Source organism: Pleurodeles waltl, chromosome 10 (genome assembly GCF_031143425.1).
Source record: "Pleurodeles waltl isolate 20211129_DDA chromosome 10, aPleWal1.hap1.20221129, whole genome shotgun sequence".
NCBI lineage: Eukaryota > Metazoa > Chordata > Amphibia > Caudata > Salamandridae > Pleurodeles > Pleurodeles waltl.
Genome location: NC_090449.1, coordinates 13,430,252 through 13,451,135, shown reverse-complemented (window position 1 = coordinate 13,451,135; position 20,884 = coordinate 13,430,252). Strand labels below are relative to the sequence as shown.

At 45.8% G+C, this 20,884-nt stretch overlaps 1 protein-coding gene across 1 annotated transcript in view; it reads right to left on the bottom strand.

The window, feature by feature from the left end:
* Nucleotides 1-956: 956 nt before the first annotated feature.
* Nucleotides 957-20,884, bottom strand: part of DUSP9 (dual specificity phosphatase 9) — a 53,709-nt gene continuing 33,781 nt past the window's right edge. The window contains exon 4 of the mRNA XM_069209408.1: nucleotides 957-2,992. Within this exon, the coding sequence (XP_069065509.1) occupies nucleotides 2,691-2,992 (302 nt within the window). The 3' untranslated portion in view covers nucleotides 957-2,690. The remainder of the gene's footprint in view (nucleotides 2,993-20,884) is intronic.

Below are 20,884 nucleotides of genomic sequence, written 5' to 3'. Positions count from 1 at the left end.
CAGGCTCTCAGTACTGCCAGGGACGTGCAGTGCCAGTCTCTATGACTGACCTCTCTAGACAGGTTCTTAGTACTGCCCATGAACGTGGAGTGCCAGTCTCTATGACTGACCTCTCTAGGCAGGCTCTCGGTACTGCCCATGAACGTGCAGTGCCAGTCTCTATGACTGACCTCTCTAGACAGGTTCTCGGTACTGCCCATGAACAAGCAGTGCCAGCCTCTATGACTGACCTCTCTAGACAGGTTCTCGGTACTGCCCATGAACAAGCAGTGCCAGTCTCTATGTCTGACCTCTCTAGGCAGGCTCTCGGTACTGCCCATGAACAAGCAGTGCCAGCCTCTATGACTGACCTCTCTAGACAGGTTCTCGGTACTGCCCATGAACAAGCAGTGCCAGTCTCTATGTCTGACCTCTATGGACAGGTTCTTAGTACTGCCCATGAACGTGGAGTGGCAGTCTCTATGTCTGTCAACACAGGCTCTTTGTATTACCTATGAACATGCAGTGCAGTCTCCATGTCTGACCTGTCTAGACACGTTTGTGGTACTGCCCATGAACCAGCAGTGCCAGTATCCATGTCTCTTTAGGCAAAAGACCAACCGCTGCTGAGGACTGGACTAAACTTGTGGAGAATACTGAGGTCACAAATTGTCACATCTATGTATGGATACAACTCTGTCAGCGCATTGCCAAATCTCTGGATTTCTCATTTGTGTATGGGCCTTCTGATAATCTGATGGCCATGGGCCTAACAGCTGCTTCACAAGCAATACTCAAAACCAAGTGTGGCTCACTCAGGACTCAACCCAGCCAAATTCAGCACCAGCAAAGAGACCTCCCCAGCTTCAAGGTCCCGCATTGAGGGGTGCGACTCTTGCTCCTATTTGGAATCAAGATTTTTGGAAGCTCCCCTCCCACCACAGAACCATCCCCTTCCATCAGAAATGAACTCACCATTGTAGTTTTAAGATATTATGGTTTATGTTTTTTTCATTTTAGGTCTTACACTTTAGACCACATCAAACAGATCTGAATCATCGCCAGAGGTGTTGGCAGTCACCTCCGGACATTCAAAGGTGTCCACTCCAGAGGGGTCTTCCTCTTGAGGCCAACTTGGTCTTTGAGGAAGAGACCGTCACTCCAAGGTTCCCACTGTGGAGGCCTCACCGTGTGGTTTCTGTGCCAGGGCTCAGTCTGGTGGGATGATACCCTTCTCATTTCAAGGTCTCCAGCAGGTATCTCATCTTTCAAGTAATGGTGGGCGAGCCAAGGCCGGCCAGTGGTGATATAAACAAGAGAAAAGTGGCCTGACCTGGTGTAGTCGGTCCCAGCTTAGGTGTACATTGTGCTTACAATTCAGACTGTGAAAATGTAATACACAGTCCCCAAAAATGCTGGCCGGTGTCATAGTGTTTAAGTTGAGGTTAAAAATCTTTAAGACTTAGATCCAAACTCTCGAGCTCTAGTTAAAAAAAGGCATAGTTTCAGGAGTGGATTGCCTGCTGTCCCACATTCTCCATCCTGGCACTAGAGCTTCCTGGTTCAAAGTTCACTGAAGGAGAGTGGCAGAGTTTTCATGGACTGGTGGTTCGTCTCTGAGCCTGAAGGTCTGGACGTGCAGTTGAGAGATCTCTTGGATTCAATCCTCGACTGGAAGTTGCGACTCCAGAAGACATGGTTTTGCCCTCTCACAATCCACGGTGATCCATTTCAGGTGGTCTCACAACCTGTGGCCTTCTCTTACAGACTGACTCACATTCTGATAACTTCGGTTAGACGACATCTCACAATAGGGCTCGTCTGATAAAGGACCTCTGAACACCAGTTCTCTTCCATTCTTCACCTTGCCTAAGACTATGGTCTTTGTTGGTGCGACCGTACGATAGTCCTTCTCACAATCCAGTGGCGTGCATTCCTGACACGCTTCTGCTCAAACCCTTTCGCAAACCGCGGTTGTCCATTCTTGGCCTCCTGCAATCTGCGCTCTTCAAGCTATTTTGGTATTAGCCCCTGGTCAGCCAGTGATCTTTCCTTTCCCAATAGCCTCGGGTTTTCCATTTCCTGTCCCTCTGACAGCCATTGTTCATCCATTTCCTGTCCAAGAAATCATGGCTTGATTTCTTCCATTTCTTAAAGCTGTCGACATGTGTTCTTCCATCTCACAGCCTGTGTTCTTCCATCTTCTGCCTCTCCCACAGCCTGTGTTCTTTCAACTTCTGACCCTCTCACAGCCTGTGTTCTTCCAACTTCTGACCCTCTCCCACAGCCTGTGTTCTTCCATCTTCTGCCCCTCTCACAGCCTGTGTTCTTCCATCTTCTGCCCCTCTCACAGCCTGTGTTCTTCCACCAATTGTCCCTCTCACAGCTTGTGGTTTCCCATTTGCTATCCTTCTTACAGCTTGGGTTCTTCCATGTCATGTCCTTCTCAAAGTCTGTGTTTCTTCATTTCCTGTCCTTCTCACTGGGTGCAAACTTCCATTTCTTGTGCCTAACATTTTGAGTTCTTCCATCCCAGCTCTTTTCTCTACTTGAAGTCTTTTGCCCAGGGCCAAAACTGAGTGTAAACGTAGATTTTAGACAACTGCATGTAGTACTCTCCTGCTCGAACACTGCACATCTAATGCGCTCCTGTTCAAGAGCTTGGCGGGTCGATTTGTGGATGGAGGACATGTAACCGGAGCAAGCTCTGGCTACGTGGAGTCCAACTGGAAGACATCATCATTGGTGGTCGTGGTAAAGAAGGCCTGCTGCTGGGCAGCCACGCTGTCATCATCAGGTGTGCCACGGCCAAGACTCTTCTCAAAGTCCATCAGCTGGCCCAGGAAGTTGAAGTTTGGGGAAATGTTGGACTTCTTGCGCTTCACCAGGTCATAGGCATCGTTGAGGGAGAGGTGCAGCTTCTGCATGAGGTAGGCTACGGTGACAGTGACAGAGCGGCTGATTCCTGCCAGGCAGTGCACCAGGACACCGCAATTCTGAGACAAGGCTTCATCTAGAAGAGAGGAGGAGAAAGGAGAGATGTTGATTACAAGTCCAATTATCACGTCTTATCACTCTGATGGGGGTGATTAGCAGTGTTTAATTTGAGCTGCTGGTATCCGGTGCTTGGCACCTGCACTTATTTGTCAGCACCTGCACTTATGATAATCAGCCACATGGTGGCGCTGTTTGTTTAATTATGAGATGAGCTCAGCAACAGTTGTTTATTAATGCAATATATATTGATTAAAATGACTAATACTTGCCACCAAAGCCATTCTTATAGCTATGGGGGCCTGGAATAGTCAAAATTGTCCCATTTGTAGTAGTGTGATGGTAAGTAGTTGTGTTGCATCTGACTTGGCAGCGCTGACAGAGGAAATGGGCTGTGCAATTGAAGGGGACTCCTGATGAGGGGCTAGGCACTTACTCTTTTATAAATGAAGTACTGGTGATTAGTGCACATGTTGTGGAGATCTGTACACGTGATGGTGATGAGGGCATCTGTCATGGGGAGTATCACTACTTTATGGTAAGGATAAAGATCTCACCTGGATGAAAATGGACCAGCCACACGTGGACTGCTCCTGTGATGTTTTTTACATTCAGGTGCCTTTGTAAGAGCAACTGTGACCGTGAGTGGCTCAAAATACAAACTGTTGTATTGTCCCCAGGGTTTTGAGGTCACACCTGGTAGATATTCTAAGCACTACAAGTAGATAGAACCATTTTGGAGAAAATAAAAACTGGAGGTGTCTCTCACTTCACCTCCATCGCATCAGTCTCAGCTGGAAAGGACTGGTGAGAGTCAGGCAAACCTATCATAGAATCCCTCATTCACAGGTGGTATACCTGGACACCCGCCTTGCACCCTAAAATAAGGACACAGACACTATAATTGGTAATCAACTAAATGATCATTTATTATATACGATCTAGCTAGAAATCATATGCATTAAAGCGATTGCAAGTATTATAAATAGGGCTCCCGGTTTTATGGTATTTTTATTTTAACATTTCAGTCTGTATTTTTCCATATTTATTTTTTGGCCATGTTATCTGTATTTATCCATATTTATTGTGTGTTTTGTGGATAAATGAAGCAGTAACTCACATATATATATATTTATCTATATGCACATTTATTTAATCAATTAATGTGCTGTGATGCTTGTCCTATTTTAGCACATTTATTCAAATATAGTAAAACTATAAAGCCACATGAAAATATTTGCATAATAGCACAAACATATGTTGAGATATGCAGTTATTGAAGGAAATGTAATGTGATTTTTGACGACAAAAACTCTCAATCTGCACAACTACTGGCTGGGATCCATGAACAAAAACAAGGATGAGTCCCTGAGAAGGGGCTCAATTTTCAGTATTTTTCCACTTTCACAAATAAATATAGACTGGAAACACATTATTTTCTGTCTGTATTTTTAAGTAAAAATCAGTAAAAATGGAAAACTGGGAGCCTGAATTATAAACTGCTTTGTAACAATTATGCAAATTAAGAAGGTCAAATATTCCTCAATCATATTTCATCACACGTCTGTCCCACAGGTGTTACCTACGTCTCCTATAAACAGCCTGTGGCAGCGCGGCTGAGTGAGTGTTCCACTACAGGCTAATTTGCCAAGTTAAGCAATGCCTTCCCGTATGCCGAGGGCCATATTTACAAGGCCCTTGGCCCCTTAGCGCCACCTTGGCAACAACATTCTTGCCGCAAATGTGACGCTAACGGGCCACTACCATAGCACCATATTTACAAGGTGGCGCAAACTAGCTTTGCGCCACCTTGTTAACCCTTTGCGCCACATCATGAATAATACATGCATGATGTATGCAAAGGGGGTGTTCCTTCGGGTTGCTAAAAATGGCGCAATGGAAGCTAACAGATTCCGTTGCACCATTGCTTAAAGCAGGTGTTAAAATGTGGCTCCCATTGATTTCAATGGGCCTCTTAACACTATACTGGATTTGCGTAATTTTTTTACGCTAATCCATTATAGTGTTACAATAGCATCAAAAAAATGACGCAATTGCCCCTAACATTCTCCATGGTGCGCCGTATTGTAAATACGGTGCTACCATGGTGATGTTAGGGGCCACAAGGCGGGCGCAAGAAAAGTTGCGTTACACTAGTAATGCGTCACTTTCTTGTAAATTTGGCCCCTAATGTCTCCAAGCATGAAGCAGGAACTCTATTGTTCTGCCCTCCCCGGCACCCAGATCGCGTGTCTCACCCCTGCCCCGTACCACTACCCTGTACACCCTTTCGAGGCATAGTGTTGAAGGAGCCAGGAAGAGCCGGCTCACACTAGCCTCCTGGACCATAATACAGGATCCCTGGGCAATGCTTCGTGCTTGCAAAGTGTCTGTGGATAGTCACTGCCACTGTTTCTTACAGAATTAAAGACACACGGTCGCCTCATTTGTCGCGATCTCATCAGCCGCCAGGTTTACAAACAATGCCTGCACCAGAGAGTGCAAATTTCCCTTCTGTCTTCTGCGCATGAGTTAGACTAAACACTGGGATCTACGCATGTCTGATAGATGCAAAAAATAAAATAACCCTTTGGCAAGCTTTCTGTCCTTTTGATTGAAGCGTGAACACCGACATGGATGCAAATGCAAAGTTAAGGTAGACTGTGCTACGTGCAATCAGGACGCCAATGCATAAAACATGCACAACACACATAAAACCTCTACCACTAAAGTACAGCAAAACGTAAAAACGTTTACCTTGACAAAAGTTAGCAAATATAGCTTTATGTTAAATATTTAAGTAAATTACTGTTTATGTATTTTAAATGTAGAACACACGAAAAATACTACAGTACTATAAACATAATTTTGAGGTAAATTGTTCATTAATTTAAATATATTAAATTAAATGAAAATTATTTTGCTCAAGTCTACTTTAAAAAAAAAAATTATATTGAAAAGTAAAAATGCTTATTTAACTTGAAAACAGTTAATAACATATTTTATGTTAAATATTCTTGTAAATTATTTTGATATGTTTCTTAAATGTAGAACAAATGAAAAGAAATGTACAGCGCTATTATCTTAAGTTTGAATTAAAGCTTTAATTAATTTTTAAATATTAAATTATAACACAGTTATTTTTCTGAACTTTATATTAAAAAATTATTTCTCACGTAAAGTTGAAAAATATACATTTTTTACTGTGCATTAATAATTATCAAAAGTGCCATATAGCAAATTAAAATTAAGTTTATTAATTTTCTTAAAATATATTCTTACATTTATGTTTACATTAAAAACATTACTAAAATATTTTTGAGTTAAATATCAAAGATGCCTTATTTTTATACACGTTTTAACATTAAATTATATTTACATATATTTTAAAATAATTTAAGATACTTTAACCTGATTTATCATAGGGTTTTATTTTAACTCCCTGTCTCTATTAATTTCTGTAGGATGGTGTTACAGTACCAGTGTCTGGCCATGTGTGGTGCTGGATTTACTCCACCTTTCAGCTGGAGTAGTTTACGTCTGTTCTGGGGTCCCTTTTGGCTGTAGTAACTTTAGAAATGCAGTTTGTGAATAGCAATGGACATACTCTTTTTGTGTGGGGGGCGTCCCTCCCTGAATCCCTCCGTAACACTCCCTTAAGCCCTACCTCCTACGCACTAATCCACCCCCTTTACTCATAAGTATTCCCCATGTTCCAGCCACCCCCGTCTCTCCCACATTTCTACTAAAATGTGTACATACGTGTGCAGAGACTCTGCAGTCGCGGTGAACAGTAACAGACAGGAAGAGGGGCGGCGGCTCTCGTCATGCAAGTGTGTGAATAGCACTCGGCACTACATTTGTCATAGCACTGTAGCGCTCAGAAATGTAGGATAAAAAGCACTTTGTGAACAGGCCTCTGAGACACATCTTTCCACATCTTGGGCTCGTTCAAAAGGAAAAAGCAACATCACTTAAAACTTGACTGTGCTAAATGACTACACCACATCACTCCCCTCTCACATATCAGAAGGCCACAAAGAATCCAAACCTCAGCAGCAGGATTACATCTAAATGTAAATATAGAAGCCTATGTCTCCCCGGTCCTGGAGGCTGTAAACTGGCTCACAACAGCGAGAAGATCCTCTTTCAAACAAGTGTGCCGAGCATCACTCACAGAGCTATTAATGTCAAACTTCATACAAAACAATTTAAAAAAATACCCAGGACCCAGACGCTTATGCTTCAGTCTGGAACAAAGACTAATAATTCCTGCTCATACGAAGAGAGCCATTGGTGGCCGTATGTTCTCCGTGCAAGCGTTAAATCTTCGGAGGGTGCAGAATGGAGTGACACGAGGACAAGGAAGGTGGGAAGGGGCCAACAAGAGCATTGAGGGACCCCGATGAGTTACTGAGCAGCAGTGGTGCAGTCCTGCCCGGGGGATCCCACGGCCCAGTACACTGCCAGTACTTCTCTGCACCTCTGCTGTGTGCCCTGGCCACACAGCTACATTTGGCAGCAGTACAGGGTAGAGAGTGAAAGGCTTCAAACGTTTCAACTCTTTGAGGTTAGACTTTAAATAAGGATGTGAAATAGTTCCTGTCTTTGGTTTGGGTGAAATGAGTGCAGAAACCAGGCCTGAGAGACATTTTGATCAGTGTAATTGGCATTATTTTAGTAATTTTGAGTAGTGAAATTTATGAGCAATGACTGAGATTATGGGAGTCATTAGGAGTTTGGTGACAGAAACATCCGTCTGCCAAACTCCTGACTAGGAGACCCCCATGGTGCTGCCTGTCTCCCCACCGTCCCCATTACAACTTTCCCACTGGGCTGATCGTCAGAAACCAAGGTTGCCGCCAGCCAGACCAGTAGCAAAGGTTCAGCAGCAATGTTTACGGCTCGTAATTGGGCCGGTGGCAACAACACCCTTGAAATACACTCTGTATGCACAGACAGGGACGCCCTGCACTAGCTCTCCACCAGCCTTTTCATGGCGGTCAGACTGCTATGAAAAGGCTGGTGGGGAACATGGTTGTAATCCGCCCAGTGGCGCTGACCTCAGCACTGCCGTGGCTGATTACAACCACAGCTGCCGTCAGCCCATCGGGATCACTGATCCTGGCGGAGACGACGGTCTTTTAGCGGTGCGACCACCAAGCTCCTAATTTGACGGTCAGAACGCCAAAGCTGCAGCAGTCTGAGCCGCCACTGTGAGTCTGGCGGTCATGTGACCGTCAGACTCGTAATTAGGCCATATGTCACAAGAAGTACAGTTTACGGCATTTGTGGATGTGAGTGGCATTTCACGTAGATCTTTTACCTGAGTGGACCAGGCAGGTAATTTTGAGTGCAAAACTACAAATCTGAATGCAAACGGCACTGTTTTTAACGCGAGCTGCAGTTCCTTTAAAGTGGGCGGTCAATGAACATTTCAGGTAGATTTTTTGTGTCCCCAAACAAAACGTTTGAGTAATTTTTAGCACAAGACTACAAATCTGAACATGAGCAGGAGCATTCGGAATGCAAGCAATTGGGAAGCAACACAAAATTACATTTTCAAGTTTGTTTTTTACACAAATGGACTGTTCTCGTACGTTTTCTGAGTGCAAGATGCATTTCGTATAAATAGGTGTCATTTTGTGGTAATTTTAAGTGCCACAGAAAAGTACATGTTTCACACACCTATAGTAAAACCTCATCTCAAGAGTCTGAGAGGCTACAACAAGAACCCGAATGATGACTTCCTCCATGGAACCTGTGCTGTCAATAAAGCACATAGTTGACGACTTCTAAGCGCTAAAGAGCTTGAGCCTTTACGTTAGCTCAGAAAGGTTATGGAGTGAATGAGTAACTATGTACAAACAGCTGTGCTTCCCAGCCCTCAAGGTGAAAGTCTCCAGACTGCCTCAAAGCACTCTTCTGGTTCGACAGATCACATGGACGTTTGTGAAAGCTTTAAACACTGCACATTACTTACAACCTGACTGACAACTGTGAGCTACACAGCATGACACACTGTAACTCTGTATGACATATCTCTATAAATGTAAGTATTCCATGAAGAAATGTGCTATCTGTACACAAAGCGCTTCAACACCTTATCATGGTTAGAAAGCACTATACAAATGCAAAAAGAACACGATACAGTGGCAAAGTTCCTAATGGTGTGAAGCAACTCATATAGTTGAAAACACATTGGTTTAGCATCTATTTAAAAGGAATTGCACAGTAAATTTGCCGGTGATGTATATAAGAAACCGCACGACACATACATAAAAACTGAACGACAAATAGTACCTCTTATGCTTGACTAAATCACTAAGACTGGCCTCCCATGCAATAGTGTGCTGCCTGTCGGCAAAGCACTCCCATCCTCATCAGGGTTTGAGACCACAATACAATCAATCATGCTGCTCACCCCAGGTGCCTAATTGGTAAACAAAAACTGCCAGTGCCCAAAGCCCTCCTCTTAAACAGGCGGCTGCTGCAATTAAATGTGCGAACACGGAATACCAAGGCAGCGTAATCATGAAGCCATCTTGGGCCTCTTTAATCCATATACAGCCACTTCCTGCCCCTTCAGCTCACTCTTGCAGCTTTCTGCTTTCTCCCTTTGTGACGCTTTTTTGTTTTTCTCCTCCTCAGTCTTTGCCATGTGTGTCTTTTGTTCGCAGTAAATGTTTCAGGCAGAAAAATAAGTGCTGGCCTTCAAAAATAGGTGCTGGTGTTCCGCACCTGAAACAACAAGCACAAATTAAGCACTGCTCACCCCTAAGCTCCAGGGGTGCGGAGGTCTTACCTGATGCAGCGTTAGAGTAACTCTGTGAACGCTGGGCCTGATTAGAACTCAACAGACAGTACTCCATCCGTCAGGGTGGCGGAGGACATTATCCCCTCCATCTCCACGAACCACGGTCCATGAAATGTAGAGATGACTGCTGGCCCACGGATATCTTTGTACATGTACGCTGAAAGGAACTGCCGCCACAGTGGTTTCTTTCTATGTACAAAACGTTTGGTGGACTGCCTCTGCTGATTTTGATGGCTGTCCACCAACAACCTCCCCCTCCTTCCTGGTAGCACCCAGCGGTGGGGAGGCCACCCTCTAGACCAGAGGTCTTCAAACTGTGGGTCGTGACCCCCAGGGGGCCATGGAGTCATCGAATGGGGGACACGCATTCCTCAGCCACTTCTGCAAATCAAAAACTTCTTCAAAGTTGGATAGTTTAGAAAGATTCAGCTGAATTGTCATTCAGTAAGTCTCCTGTTAAGTGAATCCGAGGGAGGGGCAGACATCTAAAGAAGCCTTCTTTCCAGGCTGCCTGCTTGCCAGAAAGAAATGCAGATACTCGCTACCAGTTAATTTGCAAATGTAAACTGTAATCTGCAAATGTAAAGGGTGCTTGGGAGCCGGTATTGATCGAATCACTGGAAGCTTTGTGATGACAAAGATGTGTTCTTTTTGAGTGATAGTAAAAAGAGTTAACAACTGAAGTGTGTGCTTTTAATTGTAATTGTATTTACATAGTGTTTACTACCTCTAAGGAGGTGGTGAAGGGACAGTTACGTAAGAAAATTGTTTTACGTATTGTCTGCGTATTATTTCTAAAATCTATGGCCCTCATTATGAACACTGGCGGCTGAGGCCGCCATGCCAGTGGTGGCGGAAATGACCGCCACCGGCATGGGGGGGCTCAGCCGCCAAATAATAAAGGCTGTGGGGACCGCCACAGGCGGCCTTCCACCACCGCCAGGCTACCGCCAACAGGCAGCCTGACGACGGCGCAAATCTTTATCCGACAGGGCAGCGCTGCAAGCAGCGCCACCCTCCGGATAAAGAACCTGTGTTCCTCCAGCCTTTCCCTGGTGGGTTCCCCCGCCTGTGAAAGGCCGGCGGAAGGGGTGCTCCGGGGGCCCACTTGGCATGGGCAGTGCAGGGGCCCCCGTGCAGTGCCCCGTCGTGCAGGTCACTGCCCGATTTACAGGCAGTGATCTGCGCGATGGGTGCTGCTGCACCCGCCGCACACCAACAAATGGAGCCGCCATCAATGTTAAGGCCCTTTTCCCTGCCGGCCCAGCAGGGAAAATATTATACAGCCGGCGGGGGTCGTTGCGCTGGCGGTCTTCTGTTGACCGCCAGCGGTGATCTTGTGATCTTTAACGCTGAGATCATAATGAAGCAGTATTTTATGGTAAAACATTTTGCACATTTTGTAGTCTAGTTTATACTGTGTAATGCAAATATAAAATAGTGACTTACATATTCACAGTGCTTTTTGTCCTCTCCGGTTACACACAGATCTCTACAGTGGATTAACTAATAGAGGTCTCATAATGCACTACAGTGCATCTCCCACTGAGTAACAACTTTCTTTTATTTTTCATTTAAGCTGGCTTTTTATTTATATGTAGCTGCCTGACGGTGAAAGACCTAAAAAAACTTACAGAATATTTTGGAGCTTATTTATGAGAGGCTTGCATCACCGAAGCATCCCTGTTTTGTCCTCCGGCAGCACAAGCCTGTCAATCATACCTATGAGGCGACGCAAAGCCATCCCACGTGACGCATGACCTCATAGATATGGAGTAAGGCAAAGCAGTTCAAGCCGCTACGTTGCCTTACTCTGCGCCAAGGAGGCATCCCATGGGCGTCGCTGTGGCTGTTCCCACGCAACACCCATGGGTTTTGATGCTGGCCCAGATTTTCAAAATCACGTAAACTGGAGCAGTGCCAAAACCTTACGCCTCCCCTGAGCAGGAGCAATGAGGAGAAATGTTTTCATTTCTCCTCGTTTTTCTTCTTTCCATGTGTGTTACGTTCTGCAGAACATACAGAGAGAGGAAAACGCCTCTCAGGTACCCCCTCCTGCACAAAAACAATCCTGCCTAAGTTGGCGCTAGACAGCAATGTGTGCGCCAGCGCAGGGGGAAAGAAAGGAATGCACTATTTCATAAATACGGTCCATTCCTGCCCTTTTGTATTGGCGTAGGGCAGTGTAGCAAGAAGGCTTGTGGCGCAGACCAGTTTCCGTAACCTGTAGGTGGAGGAGTCGAGGGAGGGGAAAAGCCAACCTCTGTCCAGTGCTGTAGCCGGGTGCAGTGGGAAGGCGCCCCGTCCTCTGGTTTAGTAGTACATGGACTATTATAATTGGTGTAGAGTGGGCCCTGGGCCCTGGTGCCACTGCACCCACTGCACCGTTGCCTCACCTCAGATCGACGGAAGGTGCATGTCTGGGGGCTCAAGGGAGGAGGTGAGTGGCAGAGGCGTGTCTGTGTGTAGGGGGGATTGCTGGCAAGAGGGTGGGGGCTGGGAGAAACAACATCTGGAAGAGAATGAGTTACAGATGCGCGCGAGGGGAGAGGTATTAATAGAGCACTGGAAGGGAAGTGGGGAGGGGGCGGGAGGGAGGACTGGCGAGTCTAGGGGAGCCCCATGCGGTGCAAGGCCGGACTGGGGGGGTGGGGGGGAGGAACAGGACCCCAGCGGTCTGCTGTGAGGCCAGCTGCCCAGGCCGACCTCCAGTGAGGACCCCCTCCCCCAGCAGAAGAGCAGCTCTGCCAGTCTGGGTGGTTTGTGCCTACAAAGGGCCCGTCTGCCCTCTTTGGGTACCAGCATGGCTGCCTTGCATGAGACTGCACCGCCCCAGCCCTACCGGCCGGCGGGTGGATGGGCTCATGCCACCAGGGCACATCCTCAGGCCTCGCCGACCTCTGCGTTTAATGAGCTCTCAGCCAGCAGTGTTTGCACATGTCCTGTGCTTGTTCCACTTGTCTGTGAAGCGCTCTGCCAGCCTTTGAAGAGGGCCTCGAGGCACTATATCTAGAATCTCAATGGATAAACACAGACACAGCCCTGTTGGTCGCTGCACACCGCCGGCAGTGTCTCCCATGGTTTTCCAAACCCTTCTGTGAAGTCCTCGCCTCGTGCTCTGTGCTGCGTGTTCATGGTCAGTTTCGGGGCCCCTGAGCCCCGCCAGAGCCCCTCGGGTCCGGAGCACACACACGTATTCGCCTACTCGAGAATTCATGTCTTTAATATATTATGATGCGGTGTGCAAAGCTGAACAATATTTCTGTATGAATTTCACGTAACAAAAAAAAAAGAAAAAAGAGTTACCGAGCTGGAGTGAAGATGGTTCCAAGCTCGGGCTGTCAGGAAAGAAAACGATAAACCCCCTTTTTTTGGTGCCTTTAATTTTCGGAATATTTCCAGGCACCCCCTCTGTAGAGAGAAGCGCCCAAGATGGACGGAAATGAATGAATCTGTCTCATGAGTACTTGCGCCAGAATTAAAGTTTCCAACAGTTGCTTCTCCTGATCGGCAGCCGAGGAGGGGCGGTTAGATGAGGAGAGGTGGGGTACACGGAGGGACCTTTACCAGGACACGCGCGGCTCGGTAAGCCCAGGTGCGGCCGCGGCTGCTCAGATCTTAGCTGTGATGGGGGCACAGGCCAGAGTCATCCCAGAATGAAGCGGGAATAGAAAACACGCATTGAGGGGCTGGTACCACACCCCTAAATATTCATGGATGTCTGGGTCTCTCTTACATACTTAGCATACACCCATGGGTTTCTGGGTGTCTCCTAGATACACTGTATACATGAGTGGACTGCCTGGGTGTCTCTTAGATACACATCAGTGGACTCCTGGTGTCTCTTAGATACACTGTATACATCAGTGGACTGCCTGGTTGTCTCTTAGATACACTGTATACATCAGTTGACTGTCTTAGAGTGTCTCTTAGATACACTGTATACATCAAAGGACTGTGGGTGTCTCCTAGATACACTGTATACATCAGTGGACTGCCTGGGCATCTCCTAGATACACTGTATACATCAATGGACTGCCTGGGCGTCTCCTAGATACACTGTATACATCAGTGGACTGCCTGGGCATCTCCTAGATACACTGTATACATCAATAGACTGCCTGGGCGTCTCCTAGATACACTGTATACATCGGTGGACTACCTGAATGTCTCTTAGATACACTGTATACATCAGTGGAGTGTTTGGGTGTCTCTTAGATACACTTTATACATCAATGGACTGCCTGGGTGTCTCTTAGATACACTGTATACACCAATGAACTGCCTGGGTGTCTCCTAGATACACTGTGTACATCAGTGGACTGCCTGGATGTCTCTTAGATACACTGTATACATCAATGGACTGCATGGGTGTCTCTTAGATACACTGTATATATCAGTTCAGTGTTTGGGTGTCTCTTAAATACACTTTATACATCAATGGGCTGCCTGGGTGTCTCTTAGATACCCTGTATACATCAATGGACTGCATGGGTGTCTCTTAGATACACTGTATACATCAATGTAGGGTCCGTATGTCCAGTTTCGACACGGTGGACACCCATGGTGTCCCTTCAATTAACTGTATAAATACACAAGGAGTCAAGGTGTTCCTCCGGTAGATGGTACACAACCAGGGACTGACTGTCACTGTCTCTCACAGATACACTGTATACATCACATGACTGCGGGGACTCAGTGATACACTGTATACCTTTATGGACTGTCTGTGTGCCCTGAGCTACACTGAATACATGCATGTATTGTTCATGTGTCTGGTTGCTACACTGAGTACGTCCATGGACTCTCTGGGTGTCCCTTAGATAGATGGGACACATCCAGCGACTGTCTGGGTGTCCCTAGATTCACTGTATACATTACCTGAGCCTGGCAGTCAGTGCTACTCTGTATACCTTTATGGATTGTCTGTGTGTTCCATAGATGCACTGTGTACAGCAGTGTTCTGTCCGGGTGTCATTTACATACAGGGTATACATCTATGGATGTCTGGGTGCACCTTATACACCTTATATACACTGCATATGTACATGAAATGAGTATGCTTTGCGTATAATGCACACCTCCAGGGCCTGCCTGAGTGTTCGTTAGAAACACTGTATCATTCATGGATATCTCCATGTCTCTTAGATACACTGCATACTTCCATGGACATCTGCATGTCTCTCAGATACACCACATACGTCCATGGATATCTGTATGTCTCTCAGATACACCACATACGTCCATGGATATCTCTACGTCTCCTATCTAAACCATACACGTCCATAGATATCTCTATGTCTCCCAGATACATTGTACACGTCCATGAATATCCCTACATCTCCCAGATACACTGTACATGTCCATGAATATCTCTACATCTCCTAATACACCGTATACATCCATGGATATCTCTAACTCTCCGAGATACTCCGTACATGTCCATGAATATCTCTATATCTCCAGATACACCGTAGATATCCATAGATATCTCTACATCTCCGATACACCGTATACATCCATGGATATCTCTAACTCTCCGAGATACTCCGTACATGTCCATGAATATCTCTACATCTCCTGATACACCGTATACATCCATGGATATCTCTAACTCTCCGAGATACTCCGTACATGTCCATGAATATCTCTATATCTCCAGATACACCGTAGATATCCATAGATATCTCTACATCTCCGATACACCGTATACATCCATGGATATCTCTAACTCTCCGAGATACTCCGTACTTGTCCATGAATATCTCTATATCTCCAGATACACCGTAGATATCCATAGATATCTCTACATCTCCGATACACCGTATACATCCATGGATATCTCTAACTCTCCGAGATACTCCGTACATGTCCATGAATATCTCTACATCTCCCAGATACACCGTACATATCCACAGATATCTCTACATCTCCGATACACCGTATACATCCATGGATATCTCTAACTCTCCGAGATACTCCGTATATGTCCATGAATATCTCTACATCTCCCAGACACACTGTATACATCCATGGGTATCTCGAAATCTCTGTGATGCACTATACACGTGCATGGATATCCCGACGGCTCTCAGAAACACTAGATTAGTCTGTAGATATTACTATGTCTCTCAGATACTCTGTATGCGTCCAAGGATATCTCTACATCTTGCAGATACACCGTATACATCCATGGATATCTCTAACTCTCCGAGATACTCCGTACATGTCCATGAATATCTCTACATCTCCCAGATACACCCTACATGTCCATGAATATCTCTACATCTCCCGATACACCGTATACATCCATGGATATCTCTAACTCTCCGAGATACTCCGTATATGTCCATGAATATCTCTACATCTCCCAGACACACTGTATACATCCATGGGTATCTCGAAATCTCTGTGATGCACTATACACGTGCATGGATATCCCGACGGCTCTCAGAAACACTAGATTAGTCTGTAGATATTACTATGTCTCTCAGATACACCGTATGCATCCAAGGATATCTTTACGTCTCGCAGATACACCGTATACATCCATGGATATCTCTAACTCTCCGAGATACTCCGTATATGTCCATGAATATCTCTACATCTCGCAGATACACCGTGCAAGTCCATGGATATCTCTGCATCTCGCAGATACGCTGTATGCATCCATGGATATCTCTACATCTCGCAGATACACCGTATACATCCATGGATATCTCTACATCTCACAGATACACCGTGCACGTCCATGGATATCTCTACATCTCACAGATACACCGTACACATCCATGGATATCTCTACATCTCGCAGATACGCTGTATGCATCCATGGATATCTCTACATCTCACAGATACACCGTGCACGTCCATGGATATTTCTACATCTCGCAGATACACCGTGCACGTCCATGGATATCTCTACATCTCGCAGATACACCGTGCACGTCCATGGATATCTCTACATCTCGCAGATACGCCGTATGCATCATGGATATCTCTACGTCTCGCAGATACACCGTATACATCCATGGATATCTCTAGATTTCTGAGATACACCGTACATGTCCATGGATATCTCTACATCTCCCAGGTACACGTCCATGGATATCTCTACATCTCCCAGGTACACGTCCATGGATATCTCTACATCTCGCAGATACACCGTGCACGTCCATGGATATCTCTACATCTCACAGATACACCGTGCACGTCCATGGATATCTCTACATCTCGCAGATACGCTGTATGCATCCATGGATATCTCTACATCTCGCAGATACGCTGTATGCATCCATGGATATCTCTACATCTCGCAGATACACCGTACACGTCCATGGATATCTCTACATCTCGCAAATACACCGTGCACGTCCATGGATATCTCTACATCTCACAGATACACCGTGCACGTCCATGGATATCTCTACATCTCGCAGATACGCTGTATGCATCCATGGATATCTCTACATCTCGCAGATACACCGTATACATCCATGGATATCTCTACATCTCACAGATACACCGTATACATCCATGGATATCTCTAGATTTCTGAGATACACCGTACATGTCCATGGATATCTCTACATCTCCCAGGTACACGTCCATGGATATCTCTACATCTCCCAGGTACACGTCCATGGATATCTCTACATCTCGCAGATACACCGTGCACGTCCATGGATATCTCTACATCTCACAGATACACCGTGCACGTCCATGGATATCTCTACATCTCGCAGATACGCTGTATGCATCCATGGATATCTCTACATCTCGCAGATACGCTGTATGCATCCATGGATATCTCTACATCTCGCAGATACACCGTACACGTCCATGGATATCTCTACATCTCGCAAATACACCGTGCACGTCCATGGATATCTCTACATCTCGCAGATACGCCGTATGCATCCATGGATATCTCTACATCTCGCAGATACGCTGTATGCATCCATGGATATCTCTACATCTCGCAGATACGCTGTATGCATCCATGGATATCTCTACATCTCGCAGATACGCTGTATGCATCCATGGATATCTCTACATCTCGCAGATACACCGTGCACGTCCATGGATATCTCTACATCTCGCAGATACGCCGTATGCATCCATGGATATCTCTACATCTCGCAGATACGCTGTATGCATCCATGGATATCTCTACATCTCGCAGATACGCTGTATGCATCCATGGATATCTCTAGATTTCTGAGATACACCGTACATGTCCATGGATATCTCTACATCTCCCAGGTACACGTCCATGGATATCTCTACATCTCCCAGGTACACGTCCATGGATATCTCTACATCTCGCAGATACGCCGTATGCATCATGGATATCTCTACATCTCGCAGATACGCTGTATGCATCCATGGATATCTCTACATCTCGCAGATACGCTGTATGCATCCATGGATATCTCTACATCTCGCAGATACACCGTGCACGTCCATGGATATCTCTACATCTCGCAGATACACCGTGCACGTCCATGGATATCTCTACATCTCGCAGATATGCTGTATGCATCCATGGATATCTCTACATCTCGCAGATACGCCGTATGCATCATGGATATCTACCTCATCTGACACTGCACATGTGTCCTGTCAATGTCCAGCCTCTGTACTCCTGTCACTGGCGCTCTTCCCGTCGATGCACTACCATCCTCTCCCCCATCATTTCATGTTCCCTCTCCTGTCATTCACTCTACATCATTCCTACAGCTTCCCTGTCTCCTGTCCCTGTCCGCCTCCTCATAAGTACCCCCTCACCTGCTGATGGCCCACCCCTGTCACTCCCTCTTCCTATTACAGCTCTCTCTTCAATCATTACTCACCCACTGACACTGCTGCCAAACTTCCTAGGTCCATGAGTGATGCGCTGCTCCAGTCCAGGTACTTTTTTAATATTTTGGGACATGTAGCCCTTTTTTTTTATAATGGAATAAAGAAAACTACATGTCCCAGAGCTCAAAGGAAAAACCTGGATGTGGCAGCACATTACACATAGACGTGGGAACCTTGGCATGGCTGCGTGGATGCTTCTGAGAGATGGGTACTTCTGGGGGAGAGAACGTCAAGTATGCACAGTTCCTTTCACTATCAGCTTGCATTAAAACTCAGCCTACCTTCCCCTTGAGCTGCCGTCCTGCAGCTCACCTGTGTCCCACCTCGCCTCATCCTTGTACTTTGACTGGCCCAGCTCTTGATGTCAGTCTCCAAACCAGAGGGCGGGAGAGAAGTTTGCACACAACAAGCACAATTTCCCGTAAAAAGAAAGCGTAGCCTACACAAAGATGTGACGAATTGCATCACCATCAGGGTGAGAAAGTACCTTCATTTGGGTCTTTTTTCTTAGGCAGTTGTGTTCGCTCTCTTGCGCAGCTTACCAATGTTACGGTGGCGAGCATGAGAAATTGCTAAGTTGATGAGCGCACGGAGATTTCTGAACATTGGCATTCGCAACGGATCGCTACCCATTGCATTGAGAAAGCTGCCACTCACGTTGAGGAAGCTGCAGTTCGAGTAGAAATCTACTCGAGCAGCAGAAAGAAGTTAGCACCCTCTGACACTCCACTTGATACCATTTGCGCTGATCTTACAGCGCGGGAGAAGCCCCTAGTACTGAAAATCAGCGTGAATACAGCCTGACTTACCCAAACTCCACTGCTCGCAGAACTGCACGTAGCACAGCGGAGATTGAACTCCGGAAACTCTGCCCAGGCCTAGTGATAATGTATGCCCTTCATGTATCTAAACCAAACTGCACCGAGCACATTTCGACCGCACAACTGTAGCTGCCAATAGAAAGCCAAGTATGTCAAGAGAATCTATTTTAAATTTTGCTACCCACAGTACCTGGGGCCCTGGGACAGAGGAGAGCAGGGAGTTTCATCTCCTATTCAGCTCAGAGCACCCTGAAAATCCCAGGTCCTTATAAAATAGACTCACAAGTGTACTTCCATGAAAGGGGAGAAGATGTTGGTAACTTCGGATGCTGTGATGGACTGTGTCGAAGGCTACGGAAAGGTCAAGTAGGTTAGGCTTCCCTGCTTTCCAGGCCCTGCCTTCGTCTTGTGGCCACTTCAGACCAATGTTTCGTATTTATCTTATGCAGGGTGGCCACAGGCCCCCAGGATGTCCTATAGTAAGCAGCTGCCTTCCATTCATGATCAGAGAGGGCTATTCACAATTTCTTCAAATAATTATTTTGGTAGAGAAGGTTTGAAAAGAGCCTTATGTTTGAATGGGTTCGTCAAATGTCGAGGGTGAGTGGCTTACTTAAGATTAAGGGTTCAGTCCAGCAAAGACAGCTTATGTTAGGAGAACCCTCAACCAGCAAGTTGGGGAACGGTCAGGCAGAGGTGTAGTTTTGAAGGTGGTCATCTATTTTTGCATTCACTAAAGGGGCAGGGGGCTGGGATACATTGGCTTATGGTTGGTTGCGGTGAGTATTCTTTTTGTTGGGGGCTATTGGACGTGGGCTTGATATTAAAGTTATTTTGGATGGGGTTTGGTTTGATAAAGACGTGTGTGTTCCGGAGGGGCACCCTGAATATATATCCCAGAATATTGATGGTGCACAATACCAAGGGCAAAATATCAAAAATAATTATTGACAGGTAAGTAACTATAGATTTTCTATTTTTACTTTGACATATATGTACCTACACAATACACATATCCTCAGGGAAAGTAGATGTGAAGTTAGGACTAGTAAATATATACTTCTCTATATGCACTCACCTTCCGATATTTTATCCCTCAATAGTCTTTCCTCAACATTCTTGTACCTTGATGTTGTAGGGGTCGATATTTAGTAGTACAATCGTTTCAGAGCAGCTATGTTCCTGGATGTTCCTGTGACGTTCAGCAGTTCTTTCTGCGGTTTGGATCAGATTTCAAGGAATGTCTTTGGGAAATCTCACTTACAGGGTGGACAACACTTTTGGGGCCAGATGTACAAAAACGTTTAACATTTCTTAATGGTCCGAATCGCTATTTTGGGCCGTTTAGAAATGCTAAATGGGCTTTTGAGATGTACAAAGCCCTTTAGGGATTTGCAAAAAGCGATTT